Raw genomic sequence first — 25,064 nt, forward strand, 5'->3', positions numbered from 1 at the left:
CTAGTCTACTGTCTATGACTAACTATCTAATCTACTGTCTATGACTAACTAACTATCAATCTACTGTCTATGACTAACTATCTATCTAATCTACTGTCTATGACTAACTATCTATCTAATCTACTGTCTATGACTAACTATCTATCTAATCTACTGTCTATGACTATCTATCTAATCTACTGTCTATGACTAACTATCTATCTAATCTACTGTCTATGACTAACTATCTAATCTACTGTCTATGACTAACTATCTATCTGATCTACTGTCTATGACTATCTATCTAATCTACTGTCTATGACTAACTATCTATCTAATCTACCGTCTATGACTATCTATCTAATCTACTGTCTATGACTAACTATCTATCTAATCTACTGTCTATGACTAACTATCTATCTGATCTACTGTCTATGACTATCTATCTAATCTACTGTCTATGACTAACTATCTATCTAATCTACTGTCTATGACTAACTATCTATCTGATCTACTGTCTATGACTATCTATCTGATCTACTGTCTATGACTAACTATCTATCTGATCTACTGTCTATGACTAACTATCTATCTAATCTACTGTCTATGACTAACTATCTATCTAATCTACTGTCTATGACTAACTATCTATCTAATCTACTGTCTATGACTAACTATCTATCTGATCTACTGTCTATGACTATCTATCTAATCTACTGTCTATGACTAACTATCTATCTAATCTACTGTCTATGACTAACTATCTATCTGATCTACTGTCTATGACTAACTATCTATCTAATCTACTGTCTATGATTAACTATCTAATCTACTGTCTATGACTAACTATCTATCTGATCTACTGTCTATGACTATCTATCTAATCTACTGTCTATGACTAACTAACTATCTAATCTGTCTATGATTAACTATCTAATCTACTGTCTATGACTAACTATCTATCTAATCTACTGTCTATGACTAACTATCTATCTAATCTACTGTCTATGACTAACTAACTATCTAATCTACTATGACTAACTATCTATCTGATCTACTGTCTATGACTAACTATCTATCTGATCTACTGTCTATGACTAACTATCTATCTAATCTACTATGACTAACTAACTATCTAATCTACTGCCTATGACTGACTATCTATCTAATCTACTGTCTATGACTAACTATCTAATCTACTGTCTATGACTAACTATCTATCTAATCTACTGTCTGACTAACTATCTATCTAATCTACTGTCTATGACTAACTATCTATCTGATCTACTGTCTATGACTAACTATCTATCTAATCTACTGTCTATGACTAACTATCTATCTAATCTACTGTCTGACTAACTAACTATCTAATCTACTGTCTATGACTAACTATCTATCTAATCTACTGTCTATGACTAACTAACTATCTAATCTACTGTCTATGACTATCTATCTAATCTACTGTCTATGACTAACTATCTATCTAATCTACTGTCTATGACTAACTAACTATCTAATCTACTGTCTATGACTATCTATCTAATCTACTGTCTATGACTAACTATCTATCTAATCTACTGTCTATGACTGACTATCTATCTAATCTACTGTCTATGACTAACTATCTAATCTACTGTCTATGACTAACTATCTATCTAATCTACTGTCTATGACTAACTATCTATCTGATCTACTGTCTATGACTAACTATCTATCTAATCTACTGTCTATGACTAACTATCTATCTAATCTACTATGACTAACTATCTATCTAATCTACTGTCTATGACTAACTATCTATCTAATCTACTGTCTATGACTAACTATCTATCTAATCTACTGTCTATGACTAACTATCTATCTGATCTACTGTCTATGACTAACTATCTATCTAATCTACTGTCTATGACTAACTATCTATCTAATCTACTGTCTATGACTAACTAACTATCTAATCTACTGTCTATGACTAACTATCTATCTAATCTACTGTCTATGACTAACTATCTATCTGATCTACTGTCTATGACTAACTATCTATCTAATCTACTGTCTATGACTAACTATCTATCTAATCTACTGTCTATGACTAACTATCTATCTGATCTACTGTCTATGACTAACTATCTATCTAATCTACTGTCTATGACTAACTATCTATCTAATCTACTGTCTATGACTAACTATCTACTCTATGATTAATTTACCGTATCTGGTCTTCTGCCTTTCAAACTTCACACCGACCTACGACAGTTTAGACCTACATTCACCGACCTACAGACCCAGTTTAGACCTACATTCACCGACCTACAGACCCAGTTTAGACCTACATTCACCGACCTACAGACCCAGTTTAGACCTACATTCACCGACCTACAGACCCAGTTTTCTAGTTTAACAGCAGCATGCCATGTGTTTCACAGTGCCACTAGGCCTACCACTCATAACAGGCAACATGCCTGCCAGGCCCTCAGGCCCTATGTACTGAATGACCTAACTATACATATAGTAGGGTTGGGGATAGTTCAACTATGCTTCCAATTCTGTTCTAGTTCTTCAGATTTCAGCCAGTTCTTTTCGGTTCAATTCAGGGCAACTTCAATGTTTGTCATTAGACTGGCAGTAACCAGGTCTGACTGTATGGTCTGTTCTGTGTAGTGCTGACTGTATGGTCTGTTCTGTGTATTGCTGACTGTATGGTCTGTTCTGTGTAGTGCTGACTGTATGGTCTGTTCTGTGGAGTGCTGACTGTATGGTCTGTTATGTGGAGTGCTGACTGTATGGTCTGTTCTGTGTAGTGCTGACTGTATGGTCTGTTCTGTGTAGTGCTGACTGTATGGTCTGTTCTGTGTAGTGCTGACTGTATGGTCTGTTCTGCGTAGTGCTGACTGTATGGTCTGTTCTGTGTAGTGCTGACTGTATGGTCTGTTCTGTATGGTCTGTTCTGTGTAGTGCTGACTGTATGGTCTGTTCTGTGTAGTGCTGACTGTATGGTCTGTTCTGTGTATTGCTGACTGTATGGTCTGTTCTGTGTAGTGCTGACTGTATGGTCTGTTCTGTGTATTGCTGACTGTATGGTCTGTTCTGTGTAGTGCTGACTGTATGGTCTGTTCTGTGTAGTGCTGACTGTATGGTCTGTTCTGTATGGTCTGTTCTGTGTAGTGCTGACTGTATGGTCTGTTCTGTGTAGTGCTGACTGTATGGTCTGTTCTGTGTAGTGCTGACTGTATGGTCTGTTCTGTGTAGTGCTGACTGTATGGTCTGTTCTGTGTAGTGCTGACTGTATGATCTGTTCTGTGTAGTGCTGACTGTATGGTCTGTTCTGTGTAGTGCTGACTGTATGGTCTGTTCTGTGTAGTGCTGACTGTATGGTCTGTTCTGTGTAGTGCTGACTGTATGGTCTGTTCTGTGTAGTGCTGACTGTATGGTCTGTTCTGTGTAGTGCTGACTGTATGGTCTGTTCTGTGTAGTGCTGACTGTATGGTCTGTTATGTGTAGTGCTGACTGTATGGTCTGTTCTGTGTAGTGCTGACTGTATGGTCTGTTATGTATAGTGCTGACTGTATGGTCTGTTATGTTTAGTGCTGACTGTGGTTTGTGTGGTCTCTGTCCTCTGCTGTGTAGAAGTGAGAGTCTGAGTGCAGAGAGCCGTTCGGTCCAGTCCAGCCCCAGCTACAGGCTGATGAAGTCCAGGAGCGATTCAAATCTCTCCCAGCCAGAGTCTGATGAGGAGGGATCTGCTGTGGTCAGTCACAACACTGGGCCTCGTTCTATCTGTGTCTGTCTGTCTGTCTCTGTCTGTCTCTCTCTTTCTCTCTCTCTCTCTCTCTCTCTCTCTCTCTCTCTCTCTCTCTCTCTCTCTCTCTCTCTGTGTCTGTCTCTCTCTCTCTCTCTCTCTCTCTCTCTCTCTCTCTCTCTGTGTCTGTCTCCCCACCCTCTCTCTCTCTCTCTCTCTCTCTCTCTCTCTGTCTCCCCCTCTCTCTCTCTCTCTCTCTCTCTCTCTCTCTCTCTCTCTCTCTCTCGTGTGTCTGTCTCCCCTCTCTCTCTCTCTCTGTGTCTGTCTCTCCCCCCTCTCTCTCTCTCTCTCTCTCTCTCTCTCTCTCTGTGTCTGTCTCTCTCTCTCTCTCTCTCTCTCTCTCTCTCTCCCCCTCTATCAGCTTAAAGGCATGTTCTGTTTACAAAGTTCACACTAAGATTTTCTATCAATGTTCATTGTAGTGATTATTACAATGTAACTTTGTGTTTTTCTTTGATCTATTTCAGAGTGGCAGGAGAAATGTTGACCTGGACCTGGCGTTTTCTCATAAAAAGAGAGGTAAGGAATAATTACTGTACATCAATAACTGCATTAGATGATACTAACCAGTAATGCTCTATGATACCCCTCTACTTCAGTGTAAATGTGTCTTCCTGTCTTCTGATTTCTGTATGGTAGCGTATTTGCTCCTCTTGGGGCAGTTGAGCCCCAAAAACAAGAGGAGCTCCAAGCAAGTACACCATGGCATGTTTAAACTTCCTCCTCTTCTTAAAGCCAGCTCAACTCTCCATGACTGTAATGCCCATTCATTCCCAGTTGGATGGCCCAGTAATGGCTAGCATGAGTAATGCTCAGTTCATCATGTTTCTTCTCCTGAAGCAGCAGGTAGCTAGCCTGGGTCAGTTATGCCAGATATGTCTCTGCTCTCTTGCCGACTTCTTTGGTGTCAGTTGGTTTGGTAAGACAGCACAAACAGACTGGGACTCAGGCTAGCAGGTAGCTGCTGTAGAACCATGCAGACGGTACCCTACGGGCCCTGGCCCGGGTCAGAAGGAGTGTGCTATAAAGGGAATAGGGTACCATTTCAGACACAGCCTTGGCCTTGGCCTCTGCTTACCATTTCAGACACAGCCTTGGCCTCTGCTTACCATTTCAGACACAGCCTTGGCCTTGGCCTCTGCTTACCATTTCAGACACAGCCTTGGCCTTGGCCTCTGCTTATCATTTCAGACACAGCCTTGGCCTCTGCTTACCATTTCAGACACAGCCTTGGCCTCTGCTTACCATTTCAGACACAGCCTTGGCCTTGGCCTCTGCTTACCATTTCAGACACAGCCTTGGCCTTGGCCTCTGCTTACCATTTCAGACACAGCCTTGGCCTCTGCTTACCATTTCAGACACAGCCTTGACCTTGGCCTCTGCTTACCATTTCAGACACAGCCTTGGCCTTGGCCTCTGCTTACCATTTCAGACACAGCCTTGGCCTCTGCTTACCATTTCAGACACAGCCTTGGCCTTGGCCTCTGCTTACCATTTCAGACACAGCCTTGGCCTCTGCTTACCATTTCAGACACAGCCTTGGCCTTGGCCTCTGCTTACCATTTCAGACACAGCCTTGGCATCTGCTTACCATTTCAGACACAGCCTTGGCCTTGGCCTCTGCTTACCATTTCAGACACAGCCTTGGCCTCTGCTGACCATTTCAGACACAGCCTTGGCCTCTGCTTACCATTTCAGACACAGCCTTGGCCTTGGCCTCTGCTTACCATTTCAGACACAGCCTTGGCCTTGGCCTCTGCTTACCATTTCAGACACAGCCTTGGCCTTGGCCTCTGCTTACCATTTCAGACACAGCCTTGGCCTTGGCCTCTGCTTACCATTTCAGACACAGCCTTGGCCTTGGCCTCTGCTTACCATTTCAGACACAGCCTTGGCCTTGGCCTTGGCCTCTGCTTACCATTTCAGACACAGCCTTGGCCTTGGCCTCTGCTTACCATTTCAGACACATCCTTGGCCTTGGCCTCTGCTTACCATTTCAGACACAGCCTTTGCCTCTGCTTACCATTTCAGACACAGCCTTGGCCTCTGCTTACCATTTCAGACACAGCCTTGGCCTTGGCCTCTGCTTACCATTTCAGACACAGCCTTGGCCTTGGCCTCTGCTTACCATTTCAGACACAGCCTTGACCTTGGCCTCTGCTTACCATTTCAGACACAGCCTTGGCCTTGGCCTCTGCTTACCATTTCAGACACAGCCTTGGCCTTGGCCTCTGCTTACCATTTCAGACACAGCCTTGGCCTTGGCCTCTGCTTACCATTTCAGACACAGCCTTGGCCTTGGCCTCTGCTTACCATTTCAGACACAGCCTTGGCCTTGGCCACTGCTTACCATTTCAGACACAGCCTTGGCCTTGGCCTCTGCTTACCATTTCAGACACAGCCTTGGCCTTGGCCTCTGCTTACCATTTCAGACACAGCCTTGGCCTTGGCCTCTGCTTACCATTTCAGACACAGCCTTGGCCTCTGCTTACCATTTCAGACACAGCCTTGGCCTTGGCCTCTGCTTACCATTTCAGACACAGCCTTGGCCTCTGCTTACCATTTCAGACACAGCCTTGGCCTTGGCCTCTGCTTACCATTTCAGACACAGCCTTGGCCTTGGCCTCTGCTTACCATTTCAGACACAGCCTTGGCCTCTGCTTACCATTTCAGACACAGCCTTGACCTTGGCCTCTGCTTACCATTTCAGACACAGCCTTGGCCTTGGCCTCTGCTTACCATTTCAGACACAGCCTTGGCCTTGGCCTCTGCTTACCATTTCAGACACAGCCTTGGCCTCTGCTTACCATTTCAGACACAGCCTTGGCCTCTGCTTACCATTTCAGACACAGCCTTGGCCTTGGCCTCTGCTTACCATTTCAGACACAGCCTTGGCCTTGGCCTCTGCTTACCATTTCAGACACAGCCTTGGCCTCTGCTTACCATTTCAGACACAGCCTTGGCCTTGGCCTCTGCTTACCATTTCAGACACAGCCTTGGCCTTGGCCTCTGCTTACCATTTCAGACACAGCCTTGGCCTCTGCTTACCATTTCAGACACAGCCTTGGCCTCTGCTTACCATTTCAGACACAGCCTTGGCCTCTGCTTACCATTTCAGACACAGCCTTGGCCTCTGCTTACCATTTCAGACACAGCCTTGGCCTTGGCCTCTGCTTACCATTTCAGACACAGCCTTGGCCTTGGCCTCTGCTTACCATTTCAGACACAGCCTTGGCCTCTGCTTACCATTTCAGACACAGCCTTGGCCTTGGCCTCTGCTTACCATTTCAGACACAGCCTTGGCCTCTGCTTACCATTTCAGACACAGCCTTGGCCTCTGCTTACCATTTCAGACACAGCCTTGGCCTCTGCTTACCATTTCAGACACAGCCTTGGCCTCTGCTTACCATTTCAGACACAGCCTTGGCCTTGGCCTCTGCTTACCATTTCAGACACAGCCTTGGCCTTGGCCTCTGCTTACCATTTTAGACAGCCTTGGCCTTGGCCTCTGCTTACCATTTCAGACACAGCCTTGGCCTCTGCTTACCATTTCAGACACAGCCTTGGCCTTGGCCTCTGCTTACCATTTCAGACACAGCCTTGGCCTCTGCTTACCATTTTAGACACAGCCTTGGCCTTGGCCTCTGCTTACCATTTCAGTTTCCCCTGCAGCATCCCTCGTCATCATCTGATCGGGGAAGGGAACAACGTACACACACTGTATTTTTCATGGCTGATCAAGGCTCATGGCATGTAGTACGAGAACCAGCCGTGGAATGAAACCAAGCAGAGAGACATGGATTGAATTGAATGTGAATTGACATACGTAGTCTATAACAGCTAGCTTACATCTGCTACAATAGCACCCACTAGGCCTTAAAGTGAAGCACATTGGATGAGGTGGATACCATCACATCCACCTATATGGAAATAGTAGTTGTGTTTCTGAAAAGGTATCTGGCCTGTCTCTGTCTCTCTCTGTCTCGGTGTCTGTCTGTCTGTCTGTCTCTGTCTCTCTCTCCATCTCTCTCCATCTCTCTCTTTCCTCTCTCCTCTCCTCCCTCAGGTCTACTCCACGGTTCTCCAGACTCTCTGGCTGACTCGTGGTTCAGGGTGAAACACAGTAGGGACCAGCTGTACGGTTCTCCCGTCTACCAATCCTATGAGGAGTCGGACCTGGACCTGAGCCACTCGCTGGGGGTTCACGCCCTCATAGAGAACATCGTCAGCTTCATCAGTGGAGACGTGGGAAACACCCCCGCCTTCAAGGAGCCTGAGGAGAGCATGTCTACTAGTCCACAAGGAACCATCCTGGCTATGGAGCAACAGCAGAACAGGGCTGAGGTAAGAACCATCCTGGCTATGGAGCAACAGCAGAACAGGGCTGAGGTAAGAACCATCCTGGCTATGGAGCAACAGCAGAACAGGGCTGAGGTAAGAACCATCCTGGCTATGGAGCAACAGCAGAACAGGGCTGAGGTGAGAACCATCCTGGCTATGGAGCAACAGCAGAACAGGGCTGAGGTGAGAACCATCCTGGCTATGGAGCAACAGCAGAACAGGGCTGAGGTGAGAACCATCCTGGCTATGGAGCAACAGCAGAACAGGGCTGAGGTGAGAACCATCCTGGCTATGGAGCAACAGCAGAACAGGGCTGAGGTGAGAACCATCCTGGCTATGGAGCAACAGCAGAACAGGGCTGAGGTAAGAACCATCCTGGCTATGGAGCAACAGCAGAAACAGGGCTGAGGTGAGAACCATCCTGGCTATGGAGCAACAGCAGAACAGGGCTGAGGTGAGAACCATCCTGGCTATGGAGCAACAGCAGAACAGGGCTGAGGTGAGAACCATCCTGGCTATGGAGCAACAGCAGAACAGGGCTGAGGTGAGAACCATCCTGGCTATGGAGCAACAACAGAACAGGGCTGAGGTGAGAACCATCCTGGCTATGGAGCAACAGCAGAACAGAGCTGAGGTAAGAACCATCCTGGCTATGGAGCAACAGCAGAACAGGGCTGAGGTGAGAACCATCCTGGCTATGGAGCAACAGCAGAACAGGGCTGAGGTGAGAACCATCCTGGCTATGGAGCAACAGCAGAACAGGGCTGAGGTGAGAACCATCCTGGCTATGGAGCAACAACAGAACAGGGCTGAGGTGAGGACTGTGACCCAAGAGGAGTGCCCCCAAGAGCCATAAAGTTATTTTCAAGCAGTGATCCTTGAAGCACTATGCTAGGAATATGGCTCCAACACTGCATTTCAATAAGTACCATAGAAACTCCTATATTCTTCCCTCTCGCTAATGGAGCGTTCAGTAGACGAACTAATGGATAGTATTGAGTATATGACTGTAATCTGATTTAATTCTAGAACTGATGTGTGTGTGTTTTCTCCAGCTGCGTCTGGAGGCCCTACACCAGATCGTGGCGCTGATCTCTGGGATGGAGGAGAAGAGTAACCAGGCTGCAGGGGGTGGGGGTAGCGGTCCAGGGGGTCGACCCAGCCCCTGCACTGCCTTCCAGTCCTCCTCCCTCCTGACCTCTGTCAGGTTACAGTTCCTGGCTGGATGTTTCGGTCTAGGGACTGTGGGCACCGGGGGACTGAAAGGAGAGAGTGACCAGCTACACCACTACCAGGTATGAGGGGACTGGGGAGAGTGGGTCTTAGAATGGGTGGACCGTGGGCACAGTGGGTCTTAGAATGGGGGGACCGTGGGCACAGTGGGTCTTAGAATGGGGGGACCGTGGGCACAGTGGGTCTTAGAATGGGGGGACCGTGGGCACAGTGGGTCTTAGAATGGGGGGACCGTGGGCACAGTGGGTCTTAGAATGGGGGACCGTGGGCACAGTGGGTCTTAGAATGGGGGACCGTGGCAGTGGGTCTTAGGGAGTGGGTCTTAGAATGGGGGACCGTGGGCACAGTGGGTCTTAGAATGGGGGACCGTGGGCACAGTGGGTCTTAGAATGGGGGGACCGTGGGCACAGTGGGTCTTAGAATGGGGGACCGTGGGCACAGTGGGTCTTAGAATGGGGGACCGTGGGCACAGTGGGTCTTAGAATGGGGGGGACCGTGGGCACAGTGGGTCTTAGAATGGGGGGACCGTGGGCACAGTGGGTCTTAGAATGGGGGACCGTGGGCACAGTGGGTCTTAGAATGGGGGGGGACCGTGGGCACAGTGGGTCTTGGAATGGGGGACCGTGGGCACAGTGGGTCTTAGAATGGGGGGACCGTGGGCACAGTGGGTCTTAGAATGGGGGGACCGTGGGCACAGTGGGTCTTAGAATGGGGGGACCGTGGGCACAGTGGGTCTTAGAATGGGGGGACCGTGGGCACAGTGGGTCTTAGAATGGGGGGACCGTGGGCACAGTGGGTCTTAGAATGGGGGGGTCGGGGGATGTTGATGTTGGTTCAGGACAGGATCTGTCGTCTGTCTCATAATGATGTTGGTTCAGGACAGGATCTGTCTGTTCTGGGTTCAGGACAGGATCTGTCGGTCTGTCTCATAATGATGTTGTGTTGGTTCAGGACAGGATCTGTCAGTCTGTCTCATAATGATGTTGTGTTGGTTCAGGACAGGATCTGTCGGTCTGTCTCATAATGATGTTGTGTTGGTTCAGGACAGGATCTGTCGGTCTGTCTCGTAATGATGTTGTGTTGGTTCAGGACAGGATCTGTCGGTCTGTCTCATAATGATGATGTGTTGGTTCAGGACAGGATCAGTCTGTCTCATAATGATGTTGTGTTGGTTCAGGACGGGGTTAAAGCAGCGAAGCGGAGCCTGCAGATGGACATCCAGACAGCCGTCCATAAGATCTACCAGCAGCTGTCAGTCACTCTGGAGAGAGCCCTGCAGGCCAACAAACATCACATAGGTGAACATCACATTATTACAAAGCAGGGTTCTCCCTATTCAGGTCCTGGAGAACAACTGTGTGTGCCGTCTACATCTCTCTCTCTCTCTCTCTCTCTCTCTCTCTCTCTCTCTCTCTCTCTCTCTCTCTCTGTCTCTGCTCTCTGCTCTCTCTCTCTCTCTCTCTGTCTCTCTCTCTCTCTCTGTCTCTGTCCTGTCTCTCTCTCTCTCTCTCTCTCTCTCTCTCTCTCTCTCTCTCTCTCTCTCTCTCTCTCTCTCTCTCTCTCTCTCTCTCTCTCTCTGTCTCTCTCTCTCTCTCTCTCTCTCTCTCTCTCTCTCTTCTCTCTCTCTCTCTCTCTGCCTCTCTCCCTCTCTCTCTCTCTCTGTCTCTCTCTCTCTCTCTCTGCTCTCTCTCTCTCTCTCTCTCTCTCTCTCTCTCTCTCTCTCTCTCTCTCTCTCTCTCTCTGTCTCTCTCTCTCTCTCTCTCTCTCTCTCTCTCTCTCTCTCTCTCAACGTCTCTCTCTCTTCTCTCTCTGTCTCTGTCTCTGTCTCTGTCTCTGTCTCTGTCTCTGTCTCTCTGTCTCTGTCTCTGTCTCTCTCTCTCTCTCTCTTTCTCTCTGTCTCACCATCTACCTCTCTCTCTCTCTCTCTCTCTCTCTCTCTCTCTCTCTCTCTCTCTCTCTCTCTCTCTGTCTCACCATCTCTCTCTCTCTCTCTCTCTCTCTCTCTCTCTCTCTCTCTCTCTCTCTCTCTCTCTCTCTCTCTCTCTCTCTCTCTCTCTCTCTCTCTCTCTCTCTCTCTCTCTCTCTCTCTCTCTCTCTCTCTCTCTCTCTCTCTCTCTGTCTCACCGTCTACCTCTCACTCTCTCTCTCTCTCTCTGTCTCTCTGTCTCTCTCTCTCTCTCTCTCTCTCTCTCTCTCTCTCTCTCTCTCTCTCTCTCTCTCTCTCTCTCTCTCTGTCTCTCTCTCTCCTCTGCCTCTCTCTCTCTCTCTGTCTCTCTCTCTCTCTCTCTCTCTCTCTCTCTCTGTCTCTGTCTCTCTCTCTCTCTCTCTCTCTGTCTCTGTCTCTGTCTCTGTCTCTCTCTCTGTCTCTCTCTTTCTCTCTGTCTCACCATCTACCTCTCTCTCTCTCTCTCTCTCTCTCTCTTTCTCTCTGTCTCACTCTACTCTCTCCCTCTCTCTCTCTCTCTCTCTCTCTCTCTCTCTCTCTCTCTCTCTCTCTCTCTCTCTCTCTCTCTCTCTCTCTCTCTCTCTCTCTCTCTCTCTCTCTCTCTCTCTCTCTCTCTCTCTCTCTCTCTCTCTCTCTCTCTCTCTCTCTCTCTGTCTCTCTCTCTCTCTCTCTCTCTCTCTCTCTCTCTCTCTCTCTCTCTCTCTCTCTCTCTGTCTCACCGTCTACCTCTCTCTCTCTCTCTCTCTCTCTCCCGCCCCTCTTTACAGAGGCCCAGCAGCGCCTCCTGCTGGTGACAGTGTTTGCCCTGAGCGTGCGTTACCAGCCTGTGGACGTGTCCCTGGCCATATCCAGTGGCCTGCTCAATGTGCTGTCACAGCTGTGTGGTACAGAAACCATGCTGGGGCAACCACTACAGCTGCTTCAGAAACCAGGGGTGTCCCAGCTCAGCACTGCCCTGAAGGTGGCCTCCACACGACTACTGCAGATACTGTCCATCAGCACCGGGTGAGACAGGGCTCTCTGCGTTAACACACTGTTAATAAATGTTACGTATCTGTGTCATCAAATGTGTCGTATCTGGTTTATCTATAGGACCGGTTTCCCGGGTCAAGCCCTATTCCTGGACTGAAAAGGACTTTCAACTGAGATTGTCCTTTGAGCATTTTTCTTAGTTCATTAGTAGGCTCAATCTTGAAACCTACCCAGAAAGATCGTTGTTACTGGTCTCTGTATCGACAAGCTTTCCATGCTGTGTGCCTGACTTATCTCTGTGTCTCCAGGACGTATGCAGACAAGCTGGGACCCAAGGTGGTCCAGTCCCTGTTGGATCTGCTGTGTAGCCAGCTGAAGAACCTTCTCTCCCAGGCAGGGGTCAGCCTGCTCGCTGCCTCCCCGGGGAAGAACCAGGAGAACCAGGACAAGAAGTCAGAGGATGGAGCCGACCCAGAGAAGACAGACTTCAGAGGTAGGAGAGATCTGTGTGGTAGTAGAGCATTCACGCTGGGGCCACCCGTATGGAAAATGTATTCATGCATGACTGTAAGTCGCTTTGGATAAAAGTGTCTGCTAAATGCCATATATAATACTATTATTAAATGATGATTTATATATTAGGAGGAGGATTGTCTACCATAATGCGTTTAGTAGTGATGGATAGTTGCTAGTGATTTGGCTGACTAGAATCAGTTGATTTGGCTTGCTAGTTTTTTTAAATAGATTTTTGGGGGGTATTGGGGGAACTTCTGAAGTATTGTCAATACAGATGGTAATGGTGAAGGTGCGTAAAGATGGCCATTCAGACAGGAAGTCATTGTTTTAGCGCTATCCACTGAGTTTGTATGTTACGGCGAGCGATATGGTTCAATGTGTCAGCACAATCTACTTTTTGGGTTTTTTCAAATTGCCGGCGTCTTGGAGCTAGAATTGGGATCATGTATACTCTGCTAATGACCACACAAAAACAGAGTCACGGAGAGCGATGTACAATACGGAGAACATAGCAAAACAAGGAATCAGTGGAAAGTGCATGTGGGGCGCCATCTTTATGCACCTCTGCTATTGACTGGGTTGATAGATCATTCTCTTCATGTTGAATGTGAGCCTTTGGTTCCACTTGGAGCTAAAACGTACAGTAAGTCACGAATAAAGGGTTCTTCACCGTGCTGTGTTGTTGTGTTCCATAGTGTTGGAGTGGAAACAGCACCCTGTAGCGCTTCACTCTGTAATATGGTGTTGTTGTAGTGGAAACAGCACCCTGTAGAGCTTCACTCTGTAATATGGTGTTGTTGTAGTGGAAACAGCACCCTGTAGAGCTTCACTCTGTAATATGTTGTTGTTGTAGTGGAAACAGCACCCTGTAGAGCTTCACTCTGTAATATGTTGTTGTTGTAGTGGAAACAGCACCCTGTAGAGCTTCACTCTGTAATATGGTGTTGTTGTAGTGGAAACAGCACCCTGTAGAGCTTCACTCTGTAATATGTTGTTGTTGTAGTGGAAACAGCACCCTGTAGAGCTTCACTCTGTAATATGTTGTTGTTGTAGTGGAAACAGCACCCTGTAGAGCTTCACTCTGTAATATGTTGTTGTTGTAGTGGAAACAGCACCCTGTAGAGCTTCACTCTGTAACATGTTGTTGTTGTTGTTGTGTTCCATAGTGTTGGAGTGGAAACAGCACCCTGTAGAGCTTCACTCTGTAATATGTTGTTGTTGTAGTGGAAACAGCACCCTGTAGAGCTTCACTCTGTAATATGTTGTTGTGTTGCGTAGTGTTGGAGTGGAAACAGCACCCTGTAGAGCTTCACTCTGTAACATGTTGTTGTTGTTGATGTGTTGTAGTGGAAACAGCACCCTGTAGAGCTTCACTCTGTAACATGTTGTTGTTGTTGATGTGTTGGAGCGGAAACAGCACCCTGTAGCGCTTCACTCTGTAATATGTTGTTGTTGTTGTTGTGTTCCATAGCGTTGGTGCGTAAGCAGCATACAGCAGAGCTTCACCTGGGAGACTTCCTGGTGTTCCTGAGACGAGTGGTCTCCTCCAAGGCCATCCAATCCAAGATGTCTTCTCCAAAGTGGACAGAGGTGCTGCTCAACATCGCGGCACAGAAATGCAGCTCAGGTACCGTCCAATAAACTGTGTTTGTACATTAAAAATAGATGATGATAAATCACTAGTCTGTACTTATAAGTGTAGATGTTTATTTGCATAGACTTGAACATAGCCGTGATATGCACCGCCGCCTCCAACCTTTTAATATCATTCCTGACCGACATCAGGACAGAAGTAAGGAGCACAAGGCCTCCATTTTCGCCAATGTCCTCCATTCAGTATGTTATTTGTCAAAGCTCAGGTCAAACGGATGAAGGCGTTGGTGTATGTTAATAATGTCTTAGCCCGTACATTAAATGTTTTTAAACTTTCAAACCCACACGAGTGCCTGGCTTTGGATTTGTTATGCCCCTTAGAACCTATTTGCGTTCATTTTTCCTTTTGCTTTTCAATGACTGGTGTTATTGTTGTTTGTCTGTAGGAGTCCCTCTGGTGGGCAACCTGAGAACTCGTCTCCTGGCCCTTCACGTTCTAGAGGCTGTGCTGCCTGCCTGTGAGGCCAGTGTAGAGGGCGACCAGATGACACAGGTACTGCAGCTGTACGCAGAGTGAAGCCTCGCAAAAACGGATCAACTGAGTGACTACTCAGGTCCTGATAACAGGATTGGATCATGTAACTGATAAAGGCGTGTGTTCCACCTCTAGGTGGTGGAGCGTCTCTTCTCCCTGCTGTCTGACTGTATGTGGGACGCTCCCATCGCCCAGGCCAAGCACACCATCCAGATGGAAGAGAAAGAGAAGGAGCTCAAACTACAGGTACAGGTTAACTCATAATACACTCTCTATCACTGCTACATCACTGCTTCTTCTTCTTCTTCTTCTTCTTCTTCTTCTTCTTCTTCTTCTGCTTCTTCTTCTTCTTCTTCTTCTTCTGCTTCTTCTGCTTCTTCTGCTTCTTCTGCTTCTTCTTCTTCTTCTTCTTCTTCTTCTTCTTCTTCTGCTTCTTCTTCTTCTTATTATTCTTCTTCTTCTTCTTCCCCTCCTCCTTCTTCTTCTTCTTCTTCTTCTTCCTTCTTCTTCTTCTTCTTCTTCTTCTTCTTCTTCTTCTTCTTCTGCTTCTTCTTCTTCTTCTTCTTCTTCTTCTTCTTCCCTCCTCCTTCTTCTTCTTCCCCTCCTCCTTCTTCTTCTTCTTCTTCTTCTTCTTCTTCTTCTGCTTCTTCTTCTTCTTCTACTTCTTCTTCTTCTTCTTCTTCTTCTTCTGATTCGTCTATCTGTCCCGTCCCCAGGGTGAGGAGGAGGATGAGAACCTTCCTATCCAGGAGGTGTCGTTTGACCCGGAGAAGACTCAGTGTTGTGTGGTGGAGAATGGCCAGGGTCTGACCCACGGCAACGGGGGGAAGGGATATGGACTGGCCTCTACCGGCATCTCCTCTGGATGTTACCAGTGGAAGGTACAGTACATCTCCTCTGGGTGCTACCAGTGGAAGGGACAGTACATCTACACTCTTACACAACACTGGTACCAAGACCTTTAGGTGAGACAATGGCCAGACTCCTTACTGAATGAGTAGGTCTAAAGGAAGAAGACATGTTAAACATTGAAGGAAGACTGAAGCAGATAAACAGCAGATAAACAGCAGATAAACAGCAGATAAACAGCAGATTAACAGCAGATAAACAGCAGATAAACAGCAGATAAACAGTAGATAAACAGCAGATAAACAGCAGATAAACAGCAGATAAACAGCAGATAAACAACAGATAAACAGCAGATAAACAGCAGATAAACAGCAGATAAACAACAGATAAACAGTAGATAAACAGCAGATAAACAGCAGATAAACAGTAGATAAACAGCAGATAAACAGCAGATAAACAGTAGATAAACAGCAGATAAACAGCAGATAAACAGCAGATAAACAGCAGATAAACAGCAGATAAACAGCAGATAAACAGTAGATAAACAGCAGATAAACAGCAGATAATCAGCAGATAAACAACAGATAAACAGTAGATAAACAACAGATAAACAGTAGATAAACAGCAGATAAACAACAGATAAACAGCAGATAAACAGTAGATAAACAACAGATAAACAGTAGATAAACAACAGATAAACAACAGATAAACAGTAGATAAACAGCAGATAAACAGCAGATAAACAGTAGATAAACAGCAGATAAACAGCAGATAAACAGCAGATAAACAGCAGATAAACAGCAGATAAACAGCAGATAAACAGCAGATAAACAGCAGATAAACAGTAGATAAACAGCAGATAAACAGCAGATAAACAGCAGATAAACAACAGATAAACAGCAGATAAACAGCAGATAAACAGCAGATAAACAACAGATAAACAGCAGATAAACAACAGATAAACAGCAGATAAACAGCAGATAAGCAGCAGATAAACAGCAGATAAACAACAGATAAACAGCAGATAAACAGCAGATAAACAGCAGATAAACAACAGATAAACAGCAGATAAACAACAGATAAACAACAGATAAACAGCAGATAAGCAGCAGATAAACAGCAGATAAACAGCAGATAACAGTTTGGTCCTTTTGTAGCTCAGTTGGTAGAGCATGGTGTTTGTAACGCCAGGGTAGTGGGTTTGATTCCCGGGACCACCCATATGTAAAATGTATGCACACGTGACTGTAAGTCGCTTTGGAATAAAAGCATCTGCAAAATGGCGTATGTTATATTATTAAAAGAGTGCAGCGTAATAATTCCCGAGCCCTCAAAGACCAACATAACATAGGAGATTTCATCTAATGGCTGTTTAAAAAGTCAACGTGTGCTGGTCGATGCCTGGTAATTGTGTTCTTTAAGGTATTACCAAACAACATTCTGTCACAGTTGTGAGCTGGGGGAATTAAGAGTCTCTAAAATGTACCGTCATACTCCAGTCTCCTTTTCACCTCATTTAACATCTGATTACTTAACAAGAGGCACAGCTCAACATGCCATGACACAGTGGGGGTAAGGTGGGTGGGGTGGGGGGGTCCTCTTTTGTTCTCAAGCAAGTGGGAGACCAATGGCATCAATGGGCACCATTAGACAAACTCCTTCAATGCCCGACTCTGTGAAGTTTGCAATTGTGTCAAAAATTTTGCTCCAAAGATTTTCTTTGACCTTGAATTTATACTTGCTTTTCAACAGGAGAATGTGTGTAAAGTGTATTGAGACATGAAATGTACTATAAATAAAATGAGACTTGGACTAGATAGAGGCACACGATGGGTCTGATAGCCAATGAGAGGAAAGCAACGCCTTAGGCCTCTGTAACATCACGTGTTTCTATCAGCAGTAAAGTCCCAGTGACAGGCTGTGGCCCGAATAGGGAAGAGAGTGGCTTTTGGGACACAGCCTGAGCTTCCAGGTATCACAAGGCTGAGGAGTCAGCAGCCATCTGTTAGACTAGAGGAAGAACACGCCCTGCCAGAAACAGTATGGAGAAACAGTCAGCTCTGCTCTGAGGCCTTCAGCCAAACAGCCATCAAACACGCCTACTGTCCCGTCTACTTGCTAATGTTTGAGGGGAAATGGCATGTGAAAACACGCCCACTGTCCCGTTGCTAATGTTTGAGATGAAATAGCATGTGAAAAGACGCCTACTGTCATTTTGCTAATGTTTGAGGGGAAATGGCATGTGAAAACACGCCCACTGTCCCGTTGCGAATGTTTGAGATGAAATGGCATGTGAAAACACGCCCACTGTTCCGTTGCTAATGTTTGAGATGAAATGGCATGTGAAAACACGCCCACTGTCCCGTTGCTAATGTTTGAGGGGAGATGGCATGTGAAAACACGCCCACTGTCCCGTTGCTAATGTTTGAGGGGAAATGGCATGTGAAAACACGCCCACTGTCCCGTTGCTAATGTTTGAGATGAAATGGCATGTGAAAACACGCCTACTGTCCCGTCTACTTGCTAATGTTTGAGGGGAGATGGCATGTGAAAACACGCCCACTGTCCCGTTGCTAATGTTTGAGGGGAAATGGCATGTGAAAACACGCCCACTGTCCCGTTGCTAATGTTTGAGGGGAAATGGCATGTGAAAACACGCCCACTGTCCCGTTGCTAATGTTTGAGATGAAATGGCATGTGAAAACACGCCCACTGTTCCGTTGCTAATGTTTGAGATGAAATGGCATGTGAAAACACGCCCACTGTCCCGTTGCTAATGTTTGAGATGTCATGTGGCAGCCATCAGAAGAGCATATGTCCTGCTGGTCATCCAGCCTCTCTGGTCATAGGAAAGCAGAATTACAGTGGTTGAAATAAACTACTGTAGAATAGCAATCCTTTGTTTTGTTGTGTGAGTAAATGTCCTATACACACTCAGTTTTCAGGATGTGAACAACAACATACAGTATATTTTCCTTCTACCAGCAACTGACTGCAGACATCCGGGTAACTGGCAAAATAAAGGAAACGCTTGAGTAAATGAGGGATACAAAGTATATTGAAAGCAGGTGCTTCCACACAGGTGTGGTTCCTGAGTTAATTAAGCAATGAACATCCCATCATGCTTAGGGTCATGTATAAAAATGCCCAGTTGCCCATTATTTTGATTACCGTGGCTAGAAGAAGAGATCTCAGTGACTTTGAAAGAGGGGTCTCATAGGAGCGTAGGGGGTTTAAAGGGTGTTTATGTGTCTCAGTCACCAGATCTCAACCCAATTGAACACTTATTGGAGATTCCCGTGCTGCTGCGTCTTCATTAATGAGCTCCCGTGCTGCTGCGTCTTCATTAATGAGCTCCCGTGCTGCTGCGTCTTCATTGATGAACTCCCGTGCTGCTGCGTCTTCATTGATGACCTCCCGTGCTGGCTGCGTCTTCATTGATGAGCTCCCGTGCTGGCTGCGTCTTCATTGATGAACTCCCGTGCTGGCTGCGTCTTCATTAATGAGCTCCCGTGCTGCTGCGTCTTCATTAATGAGCTCCTGTGCTGCTGCGTCTTCATTAATGAGCTCCCGTGCTGGCTGCGTCTTCATTAATGAGCTCCCGTGCTGCTGCGTCTTCATTAATGAGCTCCCGTGCTGCTGCGTCTTCATTAATGAGCTCCCGTGTGGCTGCGTCTTCATTAATGAGCTCCCGTGCTTCTGCGTCTTCATTAATGAGCTCCCGTGCTGCTGCGTCTTCATTAATGAGCTCCCGTGTGGCTGCGTCTTCATTAATGAGCACCCGTGCTGCAGCGTCTTCATTAATGAGCTCCAGTGCTGCTGCGTCTTCATTAATGAGCTCCCGTGCTGGTTGCGTCTTCATTAATGAGCTCCCGTGCTGCTTCGTCTTCATTAATGAGCTCCCGTGCTGCTTCGTCTTCATTAATGAGCTCCCGTGCTGCTGCGTCTTCATTAATGAGCTCCCGTGCTGGCTGCGTAATGCACCTTATGTCAGGTGTTTCCTGTATCTCATAACATTGTGTCTGTTTGTTTCTATCTGTAGTTCTACATTGTGAAGGAGAACCGTGGGAACGAGGGGACGTGTGTCGGGGTGTCCCGTTGGCCTGTCCATGACTTCAACCACCGCACCACGTCAGACATGTGGCTGTACCGGGCCTACAGCGGGAACCTGTACCACAACGGAGAGCAGACCCTCACCCTCTCGTCCTTCACCCAGGGAGACTACATCAGCTGTGTGTTGGACATGGAGGCACGCACCATCTCCTTCGGGAAGAACGGAGAGGTGAGTGGATAATGCTAGAACTATCAGTTTTGCCTTTTCCCCCTCAGTTTTGAGTTGCTTTTCACCGTTGCTGGTCATTCGAGCCGGATTATCTTCCCAAAACAATTAAAACCCCATGACGTCTGAAGGGAAGTCATTACAGTCTCCTCACAGAGAGGGAGGGGTGGAGAGATCAATATCTGTCAGCAGGGGATGAATGCCCAAGTCTGAAACCTAGAGACTAGAGACACCAGGGTGTCGTCGTAACTCCCCCCACCCCCCAAGTCTGAAACCTAGAGACTAGAGACACCAGGGTGTCGTCGTAACTCCCCCCACCCCCCAAGTCTGAAACCTAGAGACTAGAGACACCAGGGTGTCGTCGTAACTCCCCCCACCCCCAAGTCTGAAACCTAGAGAGTAGAGACACCAGGGTGTCGTCGTAACTCCCCCACCCCCCAAGTCTGAAACCTAGAGACTAGAGACACCAGGGTGTCGTCGTAACTCCCCCACCCCCCAAGTCTGAAACCTAGAGACTAGAGACACCAGGGTGTCGTCGTAACTCCCCCACCCCCCAAGTCTGAAACCTAGAGACTAGAGACACCAGGGTGTCGTCGTAACTCCCCCCACCCCCCAAGTCTGAAACCTAGAGACTAGAGACACCAGGGTGTCGTCGTAACTCCCCCCACCCCCCAAGTCTGAAAACCTAGAGACTAGAGACACCAGGGTGTCGTCGTAACTCCCCCACCCCCCAAGTCTGAAACCTAGAGACTAGAGACACCAGGGTGTCGTCGTAACTCCCCCCACCCCCCAAGTCTGAAACCTAGAGACTAGAGACACCAGGGTGTCGTCGTAACTCCCCCCCCCCCCCAAGTCTGAAACCTAGAGACTAGAGACACCAGGGTGTCGTCGTAACTCCCCCCACCCCCCCAAGTCTGAAACCTAGAGACTAGAGACACCAGGGTGTCGCCGTAACTCCCCCACCCCCCAAGTCTGAAACCTAGAGACTAGAGACACCAGGGTGTCGTCGTAACTCCCCCCACCCCCCAAGTCTGAAACCTAGAGACTAGAGACACCAGGGTGTCGTGTAACTCCCCCCACCCCCCAAGTCTGAAACCTAGAGACTAGAGACACCAGGGTGTCGTCGTAACTCCCCCCACCCCCCAAGTCTGAAACCTAGAGACTAGAGACACCAGGGTGTCGTCGTAACTCCCCCCACCCCCCAAGTCTGAAACCTAGAGACTAGAGACACCAGGGTGTCGTCGTAACTCCCCCACCCCCCAAGTCTGAAACCTAGAGACTAGAGACACCAGGGTGTCGTCGTAACTCCCCCACCCCCCAAGTCTGAAACCTAGAGACTAGAGACACCAGGGTGTCGTCGTAACTCCCCCCACCCCCCAAGTCTGAAACCTAGAGACTAGAGACACCAGGGTGTCGTCGTAACTCCCCCCACCCCCCAAGTCTGAAACCTAGAGACTAGAGACACCAGGGTGTCGTCGTAACTCCCCCCACCCCCCAAGTCTGAAACCTAGAGACTAGAGACACCAGGGTGTCGTCGTAACTCCCCCACCCCCCAAGTCTGAAACCTAGAGACTAGAGACACCAGGGTGTCGTCGTAACTCCCCCCACCCCCCCAAGTCTGAAACCTAGAGACTAGAGACACCAGGGTGTCGTCGTAACTCCCCCCACCCCCCAAGTCTGAAACCTAGAGACTAGAGACACCAGGGTGTCGTCGTAACTCCCCCACCCCCCAAGTCTGAAACCTAGAGACTAGAGACACCAGGGTGTCGTCGTAACTCCCCCCACCCCCCAAGTCTGAAACCTAGAGACTAGAGACACCAGGGTGTCGTCGTAACTCCCCCCACCCCCCAAGTCTGAAACCTAGAGACTAGAGACACCAGGGTGTCGTCGTAACTCCCCCCACCCCCCAAGTCTGAAACCTAGAGACTAGAGACACCAGGGTGTCGTCGTAACTCCCCCCACCCCCCAAGTCTGAAACCTAGAGACTAGAGACACCAGGGTGTCGTCAGTAACTCCCCACCCCCAAGTCTGAAACCTAGAGACTAGAGACACCAGGGTGTCGTCGTAACTCCCCCCACCCCCCCCCAAGTCTGAAACCTAGAGACTAGAGACACCAGGGTGTCGTCGTAACTCCCCCCACCCCCAAGTCTGAAACCTAGAGACTAGAGACACCAGGGTGTCGTCGTAACTCCCCCCACCCCCCAAGTCTGAAACCTAGAGACTAGAGACACCAGGGTGTCGTCGTAACTCCCCCCACCCCCAAGTCTGAAACCTAGAGACTAGAGACACCAGGGTGTCGTCGTAACTCCCCCCACCCCCCAAGTCTGAAACCTAGAGACTAGAGACACCAGGGTGTCGTCGTAACTCCCCCCACCCCCCAAGTCTGAAACCTAGAGACTAGAGACACCAGGGTGTCGTCGTAACTCCCCCACCCCCCAAGTCTGAAACCTAGAGAGTAGAGACACCAGGGTGTCGTCGTAACTCCCCCACCCCCCAAGTCTGAAACCTAGAGACTAGAGACACCAGGGTGTCGTCGTAACTCCCCCCACCCCCCAAGTCTGAAACCTAGAGACTAGAGACACCAGGGTGTCGTCGTAACTCCCCCCACCCCCCAAGTCTGAAACCTAGAGACTAGAGACACCAGGGTGTCGTCGTAACTCCCCCCACCCCCCAAGTCTGAAACCTAGAGACTAGAGACACCAGGGTGTCGTCGTAACTCCCCACCCCCAAGTCTGAAACCTAGAGACTAGAGACACCAGGGTGTCGTCGCAACTCCCCCCACCCCCAAGTCTGAAACCTAGAGACTAGAGACACCAGGGTGTCGTCGTAACTCCCCCACCCCCCAAGTCTGAAACCTAGAGACTAGAGACACCAGGGTGTCGTCGTAACTCCCCCCACCCCCAAGTCTGAAACCTAGAGACTAGAGACACCAGGGTGTCGTCGTAACTCCCCCCACCCCCAAGTCTGAAACCAAACTAGAGACACCAGGGTGTCGTCGTAACTCCCCCACCCCCCAAGTCTGAAACCTAGAGACTAGAGACACCAGGGTGTCGTCGTAACTCCCCCCACCCCCCAAGTCTGAAACCTAGAGACTAGAGACACCAGGGTGTCGTCGTAACTCCCCCACCCCCCAAGTCTGAAACCTAGAGACTAGAGACACCAGGGTGTCGTCGTAACTCCCCCCACCCCCCAAGTCTGAAACCTAGAGACTAGAGACACCAGGGTGTCGTCGTAACTCCCCCCACCCCCCAAGTCTGAAACCTAGAGACTAGAGACACCAGGGTGTCGTCGTAACTCCCCCACCCCCCAAGTCTGAAACCTAGAGACTAGAGAGACACCAGGGTGTCGTCGTAACTCCCCCCACCCCCCGAAGTCTGAAACCTAGAGACTAGAGACACCAGGGTGTCGTCGTAACTCCCCCCAACCCCCCCCAAGTCTGAAACCTAGAGACTAGAGACACCAGGGTGTCGTCGTAACTCCCCCACCCCCCAAGTCTGAAACCTAGAGAGTAGAGACACCAGGGTGTCGTCGTAACTCCCCCCACCCCCAAGTCTGAAACCTAGAGACTAGAGACACCAGGGTGTCGTCGTAACTCCCCCACCCCCCAAGTCTGAAACCTAGAGAGTAGAGACACCAGGGTGTCGTCGTAACTCCCCCACCCCCCAAGTCTGAAACCTAGAGACTAGAGACACCAGGGTGTCGTCGTAACTCCCCCAACCCCCAAGTCTGAAACCTAGAGACTAGAGACACCAGGGTGTCGTCGTAACTCCCCCCACCCCCCAAGTCTGAAACCTAGAGACTAGAGACACCAGGGTGTCGTCGTAACTCCCCCCACCCCCCAAGTCTGAAACCTAGAGACTAGAGACACCAGGGTGTCGTCGTAACTCCCCCCACCCCCCAAGTCTGAAACCTAGAGACTAGAGACACCAGGGTGTTTGAGACCGTCTCTGCTGTGTTTACAGAAGCCTGTTATTGTGGTCCTCTGTAGCTCAATTGGTAGAGCACGGCGCTTGTAACGCCAGGGTAGTGGGTTCCATCCCCGGGACCACCCATACATAAAAATGTATGCACACATGACTGTAAGTCGCTTTGGATAAAAGCGTCTGTGAAATGGCTTATTATTATTATTATTATTATTATTATTATTATTGTTCTCCACAGGAGCCCAAGTTAGCCTTTGAGGACGTGGACGCCACAGAGCTCTACCCCTGTGTCATGTTCTACAGCAGCAACCCTGGAGAGAAGGTAAGACTACCAGCGCTGAACCTAGAACCTTGTTAAATCTAGAACCTAGTTAAACCATGTTGAATTTAGAACCTAGTTAAACCTAGAACCTAGTTAAATCTAGAACCTAGTTAAACCTAGTTAAATCTAGAACCTAGTTAAATCTAGAACCTTGTTAAAGCTAGAACCTAGTTAAACCTAGAACCTAGTTATATCTAGAACCTAGTTAAATCTAGAACCTAGTTCAACCTCAACTGTAAGGTTTGTTCAAATGACTGGTTAGATTTTTCTATCTTGCCGTTGTTTGTTCAACCTCTGTCATTGTTACCTTCGGCCTGTCATGTTTTTAGGTTATTCAAAAACAACTTCCAACCTTCTGAGAACTCAGCTGGATAAATTCATTGTTTGATCATGAAGTAGCGTGCAGGGATGGGCAAGAGTAATCCAGTTCTCCAACAGACGTCAAAACTCCATCTTTAACCAGAGTTCTCATTGTTTTCAAATACTGTAAAACTCTTTGGTGGAATGTGCTTTGTGGCAAATGACCATTACCCTCACAATTTTTATTTTTTTTATTGTCTTGAAGACGACGTTAATTTGCTTTGACTCTAGTGTTCCATTTTTACATGTGCATTTGCGGGGCACAACAAAAAAGGAAACCATGCCAAGCGTCACACAGTTCTTCCCCCTAAATTCCCTTTCCCCTCTGTGTCTCTTTCACTCAAATGCGTTCCGACCGCTCCCTCTACACACGCCTGCTGAGTGCTCACCCAAGCTCCCGTTAGGCCTACAGAAATAAATG

The 25,064-nt window shown here is 47.9% G+C and overlaps 1 protein-coding gene across 1 annotated transcript in view; it reads left to right on the forward strand.

Moving 5' to 3' along the window:
- herc1 (HECT and RLD domain containing E3 ubiquitin protein ligase family member 1) overlaps window positions 1-25,064 on the forward strand; it is a 217,215-nt gene that overhangs the window by 87,617 nt on the left and 104,534 nt on the right. Inside the window, 13 exon segments of the mRNA XM_045225293.1 lie at window positions 3,604-3,724; window positions 4,243-4,294; window positions 7,842-8,119; window positions 9,172-9,411; window positions 10,527-10,647; window positions 12,062-12,299; window positions 12,575-12,759; window positions 14,254-14,409; window positions 14,822-14,928; window positions 15,046-15,156; window positions 15,627-15,791; window positions 19,802-20,041; window positions 24,200-24,283. Of these exon segments, the coding sequence (XP_045081228.1) occupies window positions 3,604-3,724; window positions 4,243-4,294; window positions 7,842-8,119; window positions 9,172-9,411; window positions 10,527-10,647; window positions 12,062-12,299; window positions 12,575-12,759; window positions 14,254-14,409; window positions 14,822-14,928; window positions 15,046-15,156; window positions 15,627-15,791; window positions 19,802-20,041; window positions 24,200-24,283 (2,098 nt within the window).

The sequence above is a fragment of the Coregonus clupeaformis genome, chromosome 15, assembly GCF_020615455.1.
Source record: "Coregonus clupeaformis isolate EN_2021a chromosome 15, ASM2061545v1, whole genome shotgun sequence".
Classification (NCBI taxonomy): Eukaryota; Metazoa; Chordata; class Actinopteri; order Salmoniformes; family Salmonidae; genus Coregonus; species Coregonus clupeaformis.